This window comes from Nelumbo nucifera, chromosome 1 (assembly GCF_055504915.1).
Source record: "Nelumbo nucifera cultivar China Antique chromosome 1, China Antique-T2T, whole genome shotgun sequence".
Classification (NCBI taxonomy): domain Eukaryota; kingdom Viridiplantae; phylum Streptophyta; class Magnoliopsida; order Proteales; family Nelumbonaceae; genus Nelumbo; species Nelumbo nucifera.
The window spans coordinates 153,869,267-153,887,143 of NC_142649.1; the positions used below are offsets into that span (position 1 = coordinate 153,869,267).

The 17,877-nt window shown below is 45.7% G+C and overlaps 1 protein-coding gene across 1 annotated transcript; it reads right to left on the reverse strand.

The window, feature by feature from the left end:
- Positions 1-2,819: 2,819 nt before the first annotated feature.
- Positions 2,820-4,085, reverse strand: LOC148804018 (putative glutathione S-transferase). Its single transcript, XM_088894780.1, has 2 exons — positions 3,661-4,085; positions 2,820-3,297 (listed from the first exon to the last, which is right to left on the reverse strand). The coding sequence occupies exons 1-2, from the start codon at positions 3,967-3,969 to the stop codon at positions 2,941-2,943; spliced, it is 666 nt and encodes a 221-aa protein (XP_088750906.1). The 5' UTR covers positions 3,970-4,085; the 3' UTR covers positions 2,820-2,940.
- Positions 4,086-17,877: the final 13,792 nt, after the last annotated feature.

The following is a 17,877-nucleotide window of genomic DNA, read 5'->3' on the forward strand; positions in this document are numbered from 1 at the left end:
TGTAAATTTTTCTGATCTAGAGTTGTTGTTTCAATAGTGGAAGAGAGATCTTGTATGTATGTATGTAGGGTGAAACCGGCTGTTGGCTGGTTGATTCATCGTTGGTCCAGTTTTCTTCCCCTGAACTGATCACTTGAAACAAAAAACTGCTGATTCAGTCCACAATCTTGTGACCCAATTAGTTGATCTATTGAACCATTTAACCCAAAGTCCCAATAAATGGCATACCTTTTTTTTTTTTTTTTTTTTTCAGTTTAATTATTTGGGAGGTATTTTATGTTTACACGAAACCCCCCTTATCAGATATAAGACCAATTTGCCACCCCCAAGTTACCCGTGATCTCCTCATATATATCCTAGTAAATATATGAAAGTGACAATTGGTTCAACCAGTAAAATATTTTGATTGTATTGGTTCTCGCACAAATGGGATTGAATCAATGAAAACGAGACTCCCTAAAATTTTCACTTCATCAGAAATGAGTCACAAATGTTACTGCACATGACAATGTGGGAGGCTTTCTGTGTTCCCTCTAGAGAGAGAAGCCCATTTGGTTCGCAGGAATAGGGGTTTGGTTATTTCGATTCCGATTGTTTGGTTGGGCAGAATCGGAACGGTTTAATTACAAAGAATCATTCCGATACGGACTCTAACTCTAAGTTGTTTTGTGTTAAGTTTAACAATGACAACATGTTTAAAAAAATGATTGTGGCTGAGAGGGCGACTAACCAAATAACCAAATAGTGCAATAGGAACTGGTAAGGAAATGAAGTCGCCCATGCAATTATAGGGTCACCTCCGGGTGAGTCACCGGTGACCTGACGTGGCCAAATGCTTGATTTTATGACTTATGACAGATCAGATATACCACCGGTAAAATTTGGGTTACACGTGGTTAATTAATATGATAAAAATAATAAGGGATGTTATTTAAAATTCACCAAAACTATTTTACATTTCTTTTAAATTCACCGTTAACTTTTATTAATAAATAATAATCATTAATGGTGATCCAACCGAAGGTGAGGTTTAGACAATAAAATAAAATTTAGTGATAATGGCGTTTATAAAATAAATGTTTGGTATAATTTTGTCTTGAAAAAATGAGACAAATCTGCTTTAAATATTTTGCACGATTTTTTTTAAGTGCTATTAAATATTATTAGGCATCATATAAGCGTTTTTCAGCACAATAACATTACTAAAGCCAAACAGTAAAAAAAAGGTCTTGAAAATGAAAACATCAGATTTGATATTTTTTTGATAAACGGCTCACAATTTTCAAGAAAGCCATTTATCTGATAAACAGATCAACCAAATAACATTTTTGTTGCTCCGAAAAACTACATGGATACCAAACACCAACTATATATGAAAGGATATTTGCACTCTGGAAATGGAATCTACTTGTGCGAGTAGATCCCATTGGCTGGGCCGGGCTCGGGCTGGGCTTTTACTTTTCATTAACGAAAAATGTTAGGCCCGAGCCCGATCCATCCAACGGGCCAACAACTTGGGTTCGATCCCAGCCCTGATAAAAAGCCCGAAGTCCGATCTAATAAAAGAAATTAGAATTTTTCCCTATATTATTTATTTTAATTTAGATATTTTTTTCCCCTTTTTAAATGAACAATGGGCCTACAAGATGGTTTTTTTTTTTTACGTTTTAAAACACAGTTTTACATTCTTAAATCAAAAAATTTATTCAAATGGATATCACATAACCTATTTTAATTTCATTCTTTTTTTCTTACAATCAAGTGAATCAACAACCTTCTTTGAGGTTGTTTAATATATTTCCTGTTGTTTGGTTGTTTCTATACAACCAAGGCAAATCTGTAATAAAACACATAAGAGCAAATCATATAGGTTCATATTCCTACAAATAGCATCACACACTAAAACTAAATTCATATAACTTCAAGTTCATGTTTCTCCAAAATCATAAAAAATAATCTGAATAAGACAAACAAAATCCATAAAACATGTTGAAATTCTGTCAGCAAGTAGCTACGGTTGAAATTCTGCACAAACGGGCTTCTTTGTTATTGGCTGATGTACAAGTAATCTCTGATTGGACCCAAATTGTACAGGTGGCTTATCAGAACTTCTCACAGTTGTGACTGAGCCACTGAGGGACTCCAATTGTATAGCATGGACTCTTTTTTATTGATATTACATATACATAGTTTGTATTACGGGGGATAATCACGAGTAGGGACAGAACAGGGTGCATGTAATGCCCACTGAACCTGCAGTTTCAAGGGTGTTCTATTATCCATCACTTAGTTAGATGGTGTTTGGAAGCGTGAGCGTTTATTGCGATTGATTTTCAAGAAAAAAAGCTTATATTTTCAAGACCCATTTTTCAAAAAAAAAAAAAACAAACATTTTAATTTTGTTTGGGAGTATTTCTGTCACATAGGCAGTGAGCAATACTATGCTGTTTGGTAAGGTGATTTTAATCACCGTTTTTCATATATGTGCTGACAGATAAACATCACATAGGATACACGTAATCGCTAATCAGTCAACCATTGAGGGAAACGGTTCATTGATGCTTGAAACGCCAAATTTAACGTTTCATACATCGGTGGGGTCCTGATTTACGAGGCATGCACGATTTTTCAAGAAACACCTAAACCAAACAATGAAATTTAAAGGCATTTGTTGAAACACCTATATAAATCCGATGTGATACCGTTTTTTGAAAAACGGCCACAGTTCCAAACATCCCCTTGTAGGGATGTAGACTGACCATCTCAATTACTGGGTCATCAGCCAGTTATTTATTCTTTTCTGTTGATGGGATAATAAATTTTAGCCTTAAAACAACCAAGAGTCCTCTTTATTATTCACATAGATAAACATAGAGAATGGAGAACATAAAATTAAAGGAACCCATATGAGTTGAGCAGTTGAACTACACAGCACTGTAGTCATGCAGATGTCTGGATCTTCTCCCTAACGCGTTTGAAAAAGGCAACCATCTTCTCAGGATCAGGCAGGTTTTCTTTGATCACACCCACTTCCTTGAAATCATGAATCCATGCAACCAGTCGAGGGAATTTATGAGCTTCCAACAGCTTCACGCCCGTTACATCTTCAATCACTCCCAACCAGTGAACAACAACAAAGAAGGCCAGGTCAGCCAATCCAATTGTGTCACCACCCAAAAATTTCTTCTCTCCAAGCCCATGCTCTTCTATGCTTCTCAGCATTTCCAAGATTTCTTTTTTGTCTTCCTCTCCGTGTTCTTCACCCCTGGAATAAAAGAATTTCCATACGCATGTGACCTACATTAAATAAATAAAACCCCAACACATCAGGCATTATATGCTAATTAATAAAGTCATCCTGGGTCGTGAACTTAGGTTAACGTTGCGTTTGGATAAGCTTCAGGCTTTAAACTATTATGTTTTTCTGCTTTCAATCTTTGGGCTGTTGTAAATAAAATGTGATGACAAGAAATCTTGGAAGCGTTTTTAAGTTTTTTCTTTGAAAACACAAATTCTGAAAGGTGAAACTTATCCAAACGCAAACTTAGTTTGACCCGATTTCAATAAATTGCAAAGTGAATGTAAGCAGAGCTTGAAAGCTTGCAATTTCAGCTTAATTCATTGCTTTTTAAATGAAGAAGCTAGTATGTATATAATTACCTTGTCCTCAGCAAATTTTGCCCAGAATCGTGCTGTGGCTCTCTCCTGTGCATCTTTGGGTAGTAATGGATGCTCCGGCCATGTCTCGTCGATGTATTCCAGGATAATCATCGACTCTGCAACTGGCTTTCCATTGTGAACAAGCACAGGGATCTTCTTGTGAACTGGGTTATACTTCAAAAGCAATTCACTCTTGTTGGACAGATCTTCTTCTATGTATTCGTACTCTATCCCCTTCGATTTCAGAGCCCAAATGACTCTGTAAAGAAATGGGCTAGGCCAAGCTCCCAACAACTTCACTTCTCCCATTTTAAGATATCTTGACCTGGATCTAGTTCACTACAGCATTGCTTTATAGGGATTCATGGGGTTGTTTTTTCTTGTGTTCCAAGCTTCTTTCTTGAAACTTTCTCTGATTGTCAAATTTTCTTTTCAAAGTTTGGTGTGATCGATTTTTACTGTGGGTCTAGTTGATCTTGGAATATTAAATTTGATGTAAATATAATAGTTGGAAATTAATGTTGATTTTTGACTGTGGATTAGAACAAATGGGCGCAGGTTATAATATATTGACGAGATCGAGTTTCTTTACACTGTGATTAGATGCTTACCCAGTCCCTGACGTCTGTTGAGGCAGACGTCTTCCAGGGCAGTTTAATTACATGAGAGGAATAACTAAGACTAGAGAGCGGGAGAGACCTGACAGAGCTAAGTAGGAGAGCTCCCAGGGTAGGAGCCAGAGAAGTCTTCATTTTGGGTCTTGACCTTTGTTTTGTTTGCAAGCTAGTCAGCTGCAGAGTTTCCTTCATTTTGGGTCTTGACCTTTGTTTTGTTTGCAAGCTAGTCAGCTGCAGAGTTTCCTTCATTTTGGGTCTTGACCTTTGTTTTGTTTGCAAGCTAGTCAGCTGCAGAGTTTCCTTCATTTTGGGTCTGGATACTTCCATGGCATTTAATTAATCACCAATAATGAGTCTCTTTAGAATTTAAGGGTGGCCACCAGTTAAGCCTTTCATGAGTTATTCAAGCTCGGTTTATGAAAAGTTCAGTTCAATTTTGTTTAAATCAAATTTTAAGTCGAATTCGAGTCTAATATATAGGATCGTTTATTAATTGAGTCAAGTTCAAGCCTGATAAAACTCAACTCGTGAAGCTCACGAGTGTGATATTAAATAAATAATTTTTATTATATATACATATATACATATCTAATTTTATTATATAAAAATATTTTTTATTTTTTATATAATAATAAATAATTTTTATAATGGATATTGATGAGGGCAGATTTGGCCCTCCAGTGAAATTGTGACACGTGGCACCTCGTGACAAGTAGGCAAGCCCCTAGGCAACAACTTACCAAGTTGGTCCCCCCCCGGGCACCGGTCTGGCTGGCCTGGCGCGACCTGGCGCGGCCTACGCGCGACCTGGCCGGATCAGACTGCCACATGCGCCGACCTGGCAACCTGGCCCGGACACAGGTGCCGACCTGGCAATCTGGCCCGGACACAGGCGCCGACCTAACAACCTGACCCGGACACAGGCGCCGACCTGACGACCTCACCCGGACACAGGCGCCGACCTGACAACCTGGCCCGGACACCGACCCGCCGACTGACAGGCGCCGGCCTGGCAACCTGGCCCGGACACCGACCAACCGACTGACACAGGCGCCGACCTGGCAACCTAGCCCGGACACCAACCCGCCGACTGACACAGGTGCCGACATGGCAACCTGGCCCGGACACCGACCCGCCGACAGACAGGCGCCGGCCTGGCAACTTGGCCCGGACATCGACCCGTCGACTGACAGGCGCCCACCTGACAACCTGGCCCAGGCGCCGACCTGGCCGCCTGGCACAAGCGCCAGCCTGACAACCTCGAGGAGTTCATCACCGTACCCCGGTTCTAACGGGATATGACGTCTTACCATTTGAAGGCTTTTCACCCACCTAACCCGCGAGGGCACCACTATATAAGGACTCTGACCCCCAAAGCCAGGGGGAAAAAGGGTATGGTAACCCCGCTCTCTAGCTCTCTCATTTCTCTCCAAGCTCTCTATAATCAGAATGCTAACTCAGGCATCGGAGAGTCCCCGCCGGGAAAATACCCCCGGGTCCTCTGATTCAGTTCCCGCAGGTCCCTCAGCCCCCGCCGTCTACAAAGGAGAGAAAATCACCTCACGCGGGGGGTAGTCGGGTAGCGCTGCACCAGGGAGCTCCACCATCCTCTGAGTTGCAGACCGCCTAGGAGCAAGTCAAATGACGAGTTCGCCACCAGGGAGCACTGCCGGGCAGTTCGCCACCAGGAAGTTCGCCCCTAGGCAGTTCGCCCCCAGGCGGTTCGCCACCAGGTAGCTCGCCACATGGCAGTTCGCCATCAGGGAGCACTACCAGGCAGTTCACCACCAGGCAGTTCGCCACAAGGGAGCACTGCCGTGCAGTTCGCCACCAGGCAGTTCGCCATCAGGTAGTTCGTCACCAGGCAGTTCGCCATCAAGCAGTTCGCCACCAGGGAGCACTACCAGACAGTTCGCCACCGGGCAGTTCGCCACCAGGCAGTTCGCCCCTAGGCAGTTCGCCACCAGGCAGTTCGCCACCAGGCAGTTCTCCCCCAGGCAGTTCCTCACCAGGGAGCACTGCCGGGCAGTTCGCCACCAGGCAGTTCGCCATCAGGCAGTTCGTCACCAGGCAGTTCGCCATCAGGCAGCGCCACCAGGCAGTTCGCCACCAGGCAATTCGCCACCAGGGAACACTACCAGACAGTTCGCCACCGGGCAGTTCGCCACCAGGCAATTCGCCCCTAGGCAGTTCGCCACCAGGGAGCATCACCAGGCAGTTCGCCACCAGGCAGTTTGCCACCAGGAAGTTCGCCACCAAGTAGCTCATCACCAAGGCACGTCACCACCAAGTCAAAAACGGTTACACCAAATATGAATATGGATATGGATGCCCTTCAACACTATACCCACTTGCTTTTATGGTGATTCATGGGAGAGTTTTCTTGCTTGGACCCTATGCTTCTTTATTCACAAACTTTTTCCTTAAGTTTCTCTTTTAATTTATGAATTGTTGACAAAGTCTGTGTAGAAAACTATTCAACCCGGCCCAAAGTGTCATGAGTCATGACGGTGAGTTTAAATCTTCCTGTAAAATTTGATGTATAGGTTTTTGAGTTTTTCTATTGTATAGGTTTGTGCTTATTGTTTAGATAGATTGTAGTTCATAGATAACCGTCTTTCTATTTAAATACCATACCTCAGGTCCTATTTTGCATTTTTATCTGTTTTATCAACCATAAGCATGATTTGCTCATTTTGGTCATCACGATTTGTAGGTATTTTAAATTTAGGGGTCAATTCGAGCCGAGCTTTATCAACCATAAGCCTAATTTGATCATTTTGGTCATCACGATTTAGTTGCCAATAGGGGTAGATTCGAGCCAAGCTAAGCTCGGCTCACTGAAGGTTCGAGCTCGAGTTTGATTTGAGCTAGATACTTGAGTTTGAGCTCGGCTTGGTTCAAAGCTCGCAAGTTCAAGCTTGGTTCGGTTCGAGCTTGACTGCAAGTTAATTTTTTCTAAAAAAAATAAAAATTATACATATAATAATATTTATTTTATTTTATATTCAAAAATTTAAGAATTATAAAAATTATTTACTATTATAAAATTAAAAATATTATTTATATAATAAAACTGATTTATTATATATTTATATTTATATTTATATGTATGTATGTATTATATTAGACTCGATTAGGCTAGCGAGCCTCACGAGTCGAGCTTTAATGGGCTCGAGCTCGGCTCAATTAGCAAACGAGCCTATATATCAGGCTCGAGTTCAGCTCGAAGCTCGGTTTAAAACAAGCTGAGTCGAGCTCGAATAGGTTGTGAGAAGCTTGGCTCATGGCCACCCCTATTTGCCACTCCACTCAATGTTCCCATAAGGAATCACTTGGATTGATGAGATATGGCTTTAGACCTAGACTTGTGCCCATTTTAAGTCAAGGCTTGGACATAAATTTAGGCCTGCGGGTTCGGGTTTGGGCCTAAAATATTAGGTCCAACCTTTTTCTTGGGATGGGCTCAGGCTTTCTCAAAAAAGCTCAACCTAAGCCTGAGTCTGAGCTCGACTTGATAATATATATTAAATAATAAAAAACATATTTTGTTTAATAAATATATATACAATATTTAAAATACTTTTTTATTGAATAAAAAAGGAAAAAAAATATGTTTTCAAATTTCTGATTGGGCTTCGACCCAGGCTTCGGACTTTTATATGAGGATCGGGTTCGGCGGTGGTGGTGAAGTTCTTGGTCTTGGCGATGATTGCAAACCCATCACCATCATCATTTCTCTCACTCATGTCAAATTGACTAGAAAATCTAACAAAGGAGGTGGAGGAAAAATTTTCTTTGTATTCATTAAACAAATCATGGAGAGTTTTAGTTATAGCATTAACATGCTCCTCAGCTTCATTCCCATAAAGTTTATCAAAACAATACTCCAGTAACCTAATCTTGCAACGAGGATCCAACACAGCAGCACAAGAAAAAATCATACTATATTCAGCCCAATATTTATCAAATTTCTCCTTCATTTTTCTAACCATGTCAGTCATAAAATTCTGAGGTTCCTTACCCACTAACATCAAATGTCTATTGATGGAGGATGATTTGACCCGACCCCATGAGACAATGACACGTGGACCTGACTCAGCACGAGCAAACAGCTCAGCACCGCAGCCTGACTACGACTAAGTAACGAGCCTGCAGGACAGCTTGCTACGTCATAGCTCGCTATAGGGGGACCTCGCTATAGTGCGAGCTCAAGCTCCCCCGAGCTACCGAAAGGGAATACTCCAAGACTATCCCAACCCGCGAGCTAGGGTAACCAGCTCGCTCCAACACTTAGGCAAAAAGACTGCCCCAAAGGCAATCCCAATGAGGGTCACCTCAAAGTATCCCTGGGAGCTCGCTATGAAATAGCTCGTGACAAGATAGCTCGCTATGTGAAAGGGTAGCTCGCAACAAAGCAACGCGACACTCTCAAGGAAGCTTCTATCTGACAAGACCGTACCTGTCAGACTGCGCCACGTCTCTCGACTGATGGCGCAGTCCCTGTCCATTCGGCAGACTATACCCACGTCTCTCGACAGATGGTGGCATGCCTGTCCTCCCGGGACGTGTGACCCATCCAATTGGGTAGTACCCTGCAGCGGTCACCTGCGTAGCCCTGGCAGGAAACGGCTGCGACAGAAGCCCAGTGGCGGTTACGCCCGATTTGACAAGAACGCCTATATAAGAGCTCCCTAGTTGAAGGGAAGCTCTCTCTAGAACATCAGATATCCTATCTGAAACTTATTTGCTCTCGAGCTAATCTTGAGAACTCAGTGATCTAGCGCGACCTACACTGTTAGCCTCTTTACACTCTTTGCTTTCTCCCCCAGCGTTCCAACTTAAGCTTCAGAGTATTCCCGTCGGGAAAATCCCCCGGGAATCCTTCATATCCTTCCTCTCAGGTGTCGCCCGTTGCCAGCTAGGAGTCAGTCAGCAGCCAACTAGGAGTTCCCAGATCGTGCCGCATCATTTGATGCCATTTGAGGGAAATGCTTCAAGAAGCTTTCCTCTAAGCTTTTACTGTTTCCTTTTCTGAAAACTCGGCATTCATGGCTTCCTCCAGCAACGTCGGGCATGTTGCCAGCCAGAACGCTTCGAGGGAGCAGCCCCAACTTCCTACTGTCTGTATTGGGCAGTTCACCATCCCCCTCTTCGTGGACGAAGTTCCCAATTGGAATGTGCCTCTCACAGTGGCACCCGCGGTCGCTCCACTCCCTTCCACAGTTGGAACAACCATTGCTGAACCCTCGGTTGTGCCCCTAGCGGCCACCCCGAACCAGTTGGAGGACTTAATGCAGTGCATGCAAGCCATGCAAGCTCAAATGCAACAATTTCAACAATTCCAACTCTATCAACAAAAAGTGTTGCACCAGGTTTCCTATTACCAGTATCAGCAGCAGTTTGCTTCTTTGCCTCAGACCAAGCCCTCCCGCCGGAGTGAATGACCTCGCTAGGGAGAGGCCTCCCAGGCCCAGGATCCCGCCAAGAGTCAAGCCTCTTCCCATAGCCAGAAAGAGAGGCCAGCCACCCCGCCTCACAGCCTATGGGCGGGTCAAGGGCCTCCCAGCCAACCAAGCCCGTATCGCCCCGGCCTTCACGGTTCGAACTCTCGCTCTCAGAGAACCCGTTCGAGGTCCTGGCCACAGACTATAGGCAGGGCCCTTCAGTTCAGAGACACCACCGGCAGTCTGAGTCTATCGAGCTCGGCGCCACTGAAGCATCAAGCACCAACGCTGAGCCAGCAAAGCAGCAGCGAAGACGCCAGCGAGCTCGCCGAACTGCTACCCGAGTCTCTCCCGAGCTCAAAGGAAAAGAGGAGGTATGCTCAGGTGAAGTGAAAGCTACCCCTCTCCTCTCAGTTTCCTCCTCATTATCTCCAGAACCCCTTGATGTCCCCATGCCAAGGGACTTCAAGCTCCCTCCAGTGGACAAGTATGACGGATCCTTTGATCTAAATGATCACGTGGACGCCTTCTAGTCCCAGATGCACCTGGCAAGAGCCAGTGAATCCTGCATGTGCGTGGCCTTTTCCACCACCTTCAAAGGGGTAGCCCGCACGTGGTACCGTAACCTCACGCCTGGTTCGATAAGAAGCTGGGCGCAGTTCGGGCAGGTTTTTACCTCCCACTTCGTCACTAGCAAAAGGTGCCCGAGAACTCAAGAAAGCCTCATCGGCATAGTTCAAAAGGAAGGGGAGTCCATTCGGAGTTACATCAAGCGGTTCAACGATGATTGTTTATAGATACCCGACCTGGATCCCACAATTCGCCTCACCGCATCCAAGCGAGGTATCACCCACAAAGAGTTCAACTGGCACGTAGTTGTCAATCAACCCTAGACCGTGACCGAGTTCCTCAAACTCGCAGATCGGTTCATAGGAATGGAGGAGGAAATCAACCAGAAGGGCGAGTAGGCCCTTGAGAAAAGGAAGAGGGAACCAGAGCCCCCATCTCAGGGAGACAAGAAGAAGAAGAAGGACCAAGCTCAGGGGGCAAGGCCAAATCAGCCTTTCCAAGCTCCAATAGCAGAAAGGGACTATACACCCCTCAATGCGAAGCGGGCCGAGATCCTCATGACCATCAAGGACGCTCCATACGTGAAGTGGCCACCTCGGCTAAAGGCGGACCCTAATGTTAGAAATAAAAATTTGTATTGTAGCTTTCATAAAGATCACGGTCATAGCACCAAAACATGTAAAAATCTCTGCGATGAGATAGAAGAACTCATCCATCGTGGATATTTGAGAAATTTTGTACAAAATAATAATAATAATAATAAAATAGGTCAGCAAGGGGAGCAGAGTAGAGATGCTCCCGAGTCCAGTGGGCAAGCGGAACAACCGCAGAAGCAACCCCCGAAGAGAGACCAGTTCAGGGGACCATCCATGTCACAATTGGAGGCTCGATTGTGGTGGGTTGTACCTCAGCTACAACTCGCACATCAACTCGCGAAGCCACAAGGGAAGAACGGAACCCCCCAAAGCGGCCAAGGTTGGAAGACCCCATCGTCTTCACGGAAGATGACGCGCGCGGGGTCCACTACCCCCATGATGACGCGCTCGTCATAAAGGTGAAGATCAACAACTTCGAAGTCAGGCGCGTCCTCATCGACTCAAGCAGCTCAACGGACATCCTCTTCAAAGCAGCCTTCGACCAACTGCAACTCTAGGAGAGTGACCTAAAGCCCGCGAACACTCCCCTGGTAGGCTTCAGCGAAGAGGAAGTCAGGCCCCTGGGAATGATTACAGTACCCGTGGAAGTTGGCACTTGAACTAGCATAGTGAGGCTCAACCATGATTTCTTAGTGGTCGCAACCTCCTCATCATATAACACCATAGTAGGTCGGCCGATTACCCATGCCTTACGGGCTGTGGTGTCCACCTACTACTTGAACATGAAGTTCCCCGCGGACTTCGGAATCGGGATAGCACGAGGTGACCATCTTGAGTCTCGCAAATGCTACGTCGCCGCCCTCAAGGGAAAAACCAAGGTAGCGGATGACCTCGATCTGGTGCGACCTACGAAGCAGAGCGAGGAGCGAGCTGCGCCCACAGAAGAGACCGTCTCCATCTCAGCCTCGGCGGAGGACCCAGCCCGGACACTTCAGATCGGTGTGTCCATCAAGGAGCCTCTGCGATCTAAACTGGTACGCTTTTTGTTTGAGAATTTAGATGTTTTTGCATGGTCTGCGGTAGAAATGCCCGGTATAGACCCTAGCATCATAAATCATAAGCTTAATACTGATCTAATAGTTAGGCCTGTTAGATAGAAGAAATGCAACTTAGCCCAGAGCAATGGAGGGCAGTCGACGAGGAGGTCGGGAAGCTCCTTGCAGCCGATTTTATTAGGGAAGTCCATTACCCGAGCTGGGTGGCTAACCTCGTTTTCGTGAAAAAGGCTAACGGTAAATGGCGCATGTGCGTCGACTACACTTACCTGAACCGAGCTTGCCCAAAGGACTGCTTCCCACTCCCCAGGATCGACCGTCTGGTGGACGCGACCTCGAGGCACGAGTTGATGAGCTTTCTAGACGCCTATTCGGGCTACAACCAGATCAGGATGGACCTGGCAGATGAAGAAAAGACTGCCTTCATAACTGAGCTTGGCCTGTACTGCTACAAGGTCATGCCCTTTGGGCTAAAAAATGCTGGGGCGACCTTTCAAAGACTTGTAAATAAACTATTTGAGCCATTGATTGGCCAAAAAGTAGAATGTTATGTAGACGACATGATCGTCAAAACCCAGTTTTCGTGTGACTTAATACAAGACTTGAATTTAGTTTTTGAAATTCTGCGTAGATTTAATATGAAGCTAAACCCGAATAAGTGTGTCTTCGCGTCACCTCGGGTAAATTCCTAGGATACATTGTTAACCGGCGTGGACTTGAAGCCAACCCAGACAAAATAAAGGTCATCCTAGGTATGAGACCACCCCGAAAAGTGAAGGACGTTCAGAGGCTGAATGGTCGAATAGCCGCTCTGAGCCGCTTCATGTCCAAGTCGACAGATCGCTGCCTACCTTTCTTTAAAGCAATTAAAAGCAAAGGGTTTGAATGGACCCAAGATTGTCAGCTCGCGTTTGGGAAGGACCCGACAGAGTGAAACGGATGCTCGGGGAAGGAACATACGAGCTCAAAACCCTTGAAGGGAAACAAGTACCTCGGGCATGGAATATTGTCAACTTAAGGCAGTATTACCTGTAACTACTGAGTAGATCATGAATCACTCTCAAAGCCTAAGGGCCAAAATACCGAGCTAACACGATCTCGGCGCAATAAGACCCAATCGCCTCTATGGCATGGGCGAACAACTAAGTAGACCATGAGTCACTCTCAAAGCCTAAGGGCCAAAATGCCGAGCTAACACGACCTCAGTGCAATAAGTCTCAGTCGCCTCCATGGCATGGGCGAACTCCAATAGTATACCATAAGTCACCCTCTCAGCCTAAGGGCTAAAACACCGAGCTAACTAAGACCTCGGCACTATGAAAGACTTAGCCAATTCATTGATAAAGGCAAGGTATGAAATATCAGAGGCATAAGCAGCTCGGGTCTGAACCCTACGAAGCATAGCTCGTCTCAGTACATCGGTTGGACCAAGTAAGGTACAACCTACAAACATAAAGTTCGGGCATACACGGTAACTTCTTCGCGGTGTATTATAAAAGTGCCCCAAAACACTAAGGGATAGCTCGGGGTAATAATTACCGAAAAATCCTACTTCGGGTATGTAGCTCTAATAGCTCGAGTGATGAGATCGCTTTGGCAAAAAATAAAAGAGCACACCATACTTAGCAGATAATAAAAATTTTCATTACTACTTCATAAATAAAAAAATGAGCTAAAAAAAAGCTCGGGAAAGTCCAACAAGAAGTAAAAAGAGCACAACCGCCCAAGAAGATTTTTGAAAACCGGGTTCTGGCACCCGGGAACCACCAGAAATTAGTCAGAAAAGCAGAAAAACAGAGCCGCCAGCCTCAAGGGTCCACCTCGTCCTCGTCCTCTGGGGAGTCAGGCTCCTCCTCCTCCGCCGTCTCGGGAGCCAAGCCCTTCATTGTGATGCCGTCGAGGTTGAGCCCAAAGAACTTCTTTCGAACTAACCAGCGGTAGAGCTTGAAACCGGAGTGGTACGAGCTCGAGTCATACTCCACTTGGAGGTCGTGATACTCCTGGGAGTCCTTGAAGTCCCAGACTGCCTTAGCCCGCTTGGCCTCCACCATGGTGTTGAAGTTTCGAGTTCGGTCCAGAAGTGTAGACTCCAAGTCCCGAACCTGCTGGCGAAGGAGCTCTCTCTCCGCTGCCACCCTCGACGACTCCTCCCTGTAGCGCGTGCTCTCCACAGAAAGCCTGGCGATCTGTGCCTCCTAGCCACAGGTGAGCAGCTCCTGGGCCTCACTCCCCTTGCGAGTCTAAAGGAGCTCACCTCGGGCCTGGTCGAGCTCGCCCTGGAGCTTCTGAACGAGGGCCCTCTGATTACGAGTGTCGCTGGAGCGAATGTTTGTCTGGAGGGCCATGGCGAGAATGGCGGTGTTCATCTCCCCCCACCTTGCAACCTCCTCGTGGCAGATTGCCCTTCGGCTCTTCCACCCAGCCACGATGTAGTCATTGACACCCTCCCAATTCCCTACTGGGAACTGCGGGTAGGAAAATGGGCGGGAAGGACCAAAAGGAATAACCCTTGCCTCGGGAGCTCGCCCTCCTCGAGGCCACCCTCTCTAGCACCTCCTTCAGACGGGGCCGATAGAACTTCAGGCGGTGGAGAAACAAAGTCTGGCTCAGCAGACTCGAACTCAGTGCCCCTAGAAGCGGGAGTTCAGTCAGGACACGACCTCTTCGCCTTACGCTTCTGGTTGTTGGAGAGAAGGCGACGCGCGTCAACACTAGACATGATGGATGCCAAAAAACCACAAGGTATTAGTCCAGTAAAAGAGAAAATATGTGTATACACACATGATATATTTTTACAAGGCACTACGTGACCTAAAAGGCAACCAACCCGAGCTTAGGCCAGCCTGCGTGAGCTTCTCCTCGGTCAAGTAATCTGAACAGAGAAGGCCTACGGCAGCCCAGGATAGCAATGTTTTCCGAGTTTCAGAGTCCAACTCAACCCCGGGGTCCTGGATGGTGCCACTCCAAGAATCTGGGAAGGGCCACCCCTCGGGGTTACAGACCACAAAATAGTCCTGCTTCCAGGCGGGAACCCTGTTCGGCTGGTCGTGTAGAAGCTTAAAGCCGCGGCGGGGAGAAAAGTAATAAGAATGCCTTTCCGGAGGTGCTCCGGGAGTAGCATTCTTAATACAGAGAATGGAAGAAAAGATATCGAGATCAAGGGGGAGGCAATACTCATAGCACAGGGAAATGGTCCCAACCATATTCCGAATGGCGTTCGGATGGAACTGGTCAATGGTGTTGTTAAAATGATTCAACACCTTCACTATTAGGGGGTGCAGGGGAAGACGCAGGCCAGTTTCGAGCTGTTCCTAGAAAATTACTATATCATTGGGACCATGTTCCCAAGGAAAGTTACTAGAGGGGAGACCGTAGATAAGGTCCCCAGGAAGGTGAAAATGGCGAACTAGAGATCTGAGTCTCCCCATCGTCATAGAGGAGGGACCGAAGGTGTTGGGCTCTCTGCCCCGAGAAGTAGAAGCCACATCGCTAGAGGCCTCTCGAGCCTTCGGAGCCTACTCCCAAGCTCCCCCCGAGCTCGAGGGGGTGTCGTCGTCCTGGTCACCGTCCCGGGGATAAACGTGGTACGGATACCCATACATGATTGACAGAATGATTGACGCACCAGAAAGATGAAACAGTGTGAACAGAAGAGCTCAAGCTGACTAGATGGATGCGCGACCTCAGAATCCGAAGACAGCAAGTTAGCGTGAAAGAAAATGAGGCCTAGGGGCCCTCCTATTTATAGCCACTGTGCCCCTAGACCAACAACCAAGATTGAGGCAGATCTGGCGATTCACAGTCAAGCTGACCGCACGTCTTCTGAAACCAAAATGTGACTGGCTACACGTCTCCCATGATTGAGGTAATGATGGATGCACGACATCTAGAGTTAAGAGCCGCTTCGGCGTGTTTCTCGGCATTTGAAACGTCAGAAATCTCCTGACTTCTACACACGCATTTAATGCGAGCAGTCAATAAAGTTTGGACTTCGGTCAAATTCACCTGTCTCACTTCATGAACTCCTCACGCTAAGGTAGCACTCTTAGCTCGAGGAGTGGGGTGCAATTAATGGAGGATGATTTGACCCGACACTTGAGACAATGACACGTGGACCTGACTCAGCACGAGCAAACAGATCAGCACAGCAGCCTGACTGTGACTAAGTAACGAGCCTGCAGGATAGCTCGCTACGTCATAGCTCGCTGTAGGGGGAGCTCGAGCTCCCCCGAGCTACCGAAAGGGAATACTCCAAGACTATCCCAACCCGCGAGCTAGGGTAACCAGCTCGCTCCAACACTTAGGTAGAAAGACTACCCCAAAGGCAATCCCAATGAGGGTCATGTCGAAGTACCCTTGGGAGCTCGCTACGAAGTAACTCGTGACAAGATAGCTCGCTACAAGGAAGCTCGCGACTAAGCAACGCGATGCTCTCAAGGAAGCTTCTATCTGACAAGACCGTACCCGTCAGACTGCGCCACTTCTCTCGACTGACGGCGCAGTCCCTGTCCATTCAGCAGACTGTACCCACGTCTCTCGACAGATGGTGGCATGCCTGTCCTCCCAAGATGTGTCACTCATACAATTAGGTAGTACCCTGCAGCGGTCACCTGCGCAGCCTTGGCAGGTAACGGCGGCGACAGAAGCCCAGTGGCGGTTACGCCCAATTTGACAAGAATGCCTATATAAGAGCTCCCTAATTGAAGGGAATCTCTCTCTAGAACATCAGATATCCTATCTGAAACTTACTTGCTCCCGAGCTAATCTTGAGAACTCAGTGATCTAGCGCGACCTACACTCTTAGCCTCTTTACACTCTTTGCTTTCTCCCCCAACGTTCTAACTTAAGCTTCGGAGTATTCCCGCTGGGCAAATCCCCCGGGAATCCTTCATCTTCTTCCTCTTAGGTGCCGCCCGTTGCCAGTTAGGAGCCAGTCAGCAGCCAGCTAGGAGTGCCCGGCTCGTGCCGCATCATCTATGAATCATCCACACTTCCTTGAAGTAAATGTTTGAAGTAGGGTATTTAGTGGCAGAAAACATGCAAGTAACATCATAAAATACCTTTAAGAACTTGTGAATCTTATCCACCTTTCCCCATTCTTCTTCTGAAAGCATAAACATTTTAAAAATATTATCCCTTTGCCCCCAATGTTGTAAAACTTGCTTATAATAAATGGCATGTTCAAGCATCAAATAAGTTGAATTCCATCTCACACACATATCTAACCTCAATCTTCTAGTTGTGTTTAAGTGAAAACTTTTTTCAGCAAGTTCATAAAATCCATGCTTCCGGGCAGCTGATTTCTTTATAATTTTCACACCATCCCGAATCTTAGAAACATCATCAACAATATTCAAACCATCTTGCACAATAAGATTCAAAATATGGCTACAACAACGAACTTTGAAAAAATCACCACTACACACCAAAGATTTATGTATTGAAGATCTCAATTTTAAAGAGTTAGCCATCACATCATTGTAACTAGCATTATCTAATGTGATGCTAAAAATTTTTTGATCAATATTCCATTCGCTTAAGCACATGGCCACCTCATCTACTAAAGATAGTCCATCAAAAGGAGGTGCCAAAGCTTTAAAGTGAATAATTCTTTTCTGTAACTTTCAATTGTTGTTAATCCAATGAGCAATTATACACATGAATTCATCATCACTTTTCACACCCTCTCTCTCTTTCACATAACTAGGCATGATATCTCTTTTAGCAGTATGCCTACTCACATTTTTAAATTCAGGATTTATAGATTGAATAAAGAATCTAAAACCAGGTTCTTCAATAGTAGTAAAAGGGTGTTTTCCACATATAAGAAAATTTGATAATGCCCTACGAGACTCTTGTTGATCAAACTTGTAGTTTTTCAAAGAATTACTCCCATTAGTGTTTGATTGAGTAGTTACTTTGTATTGTCTAA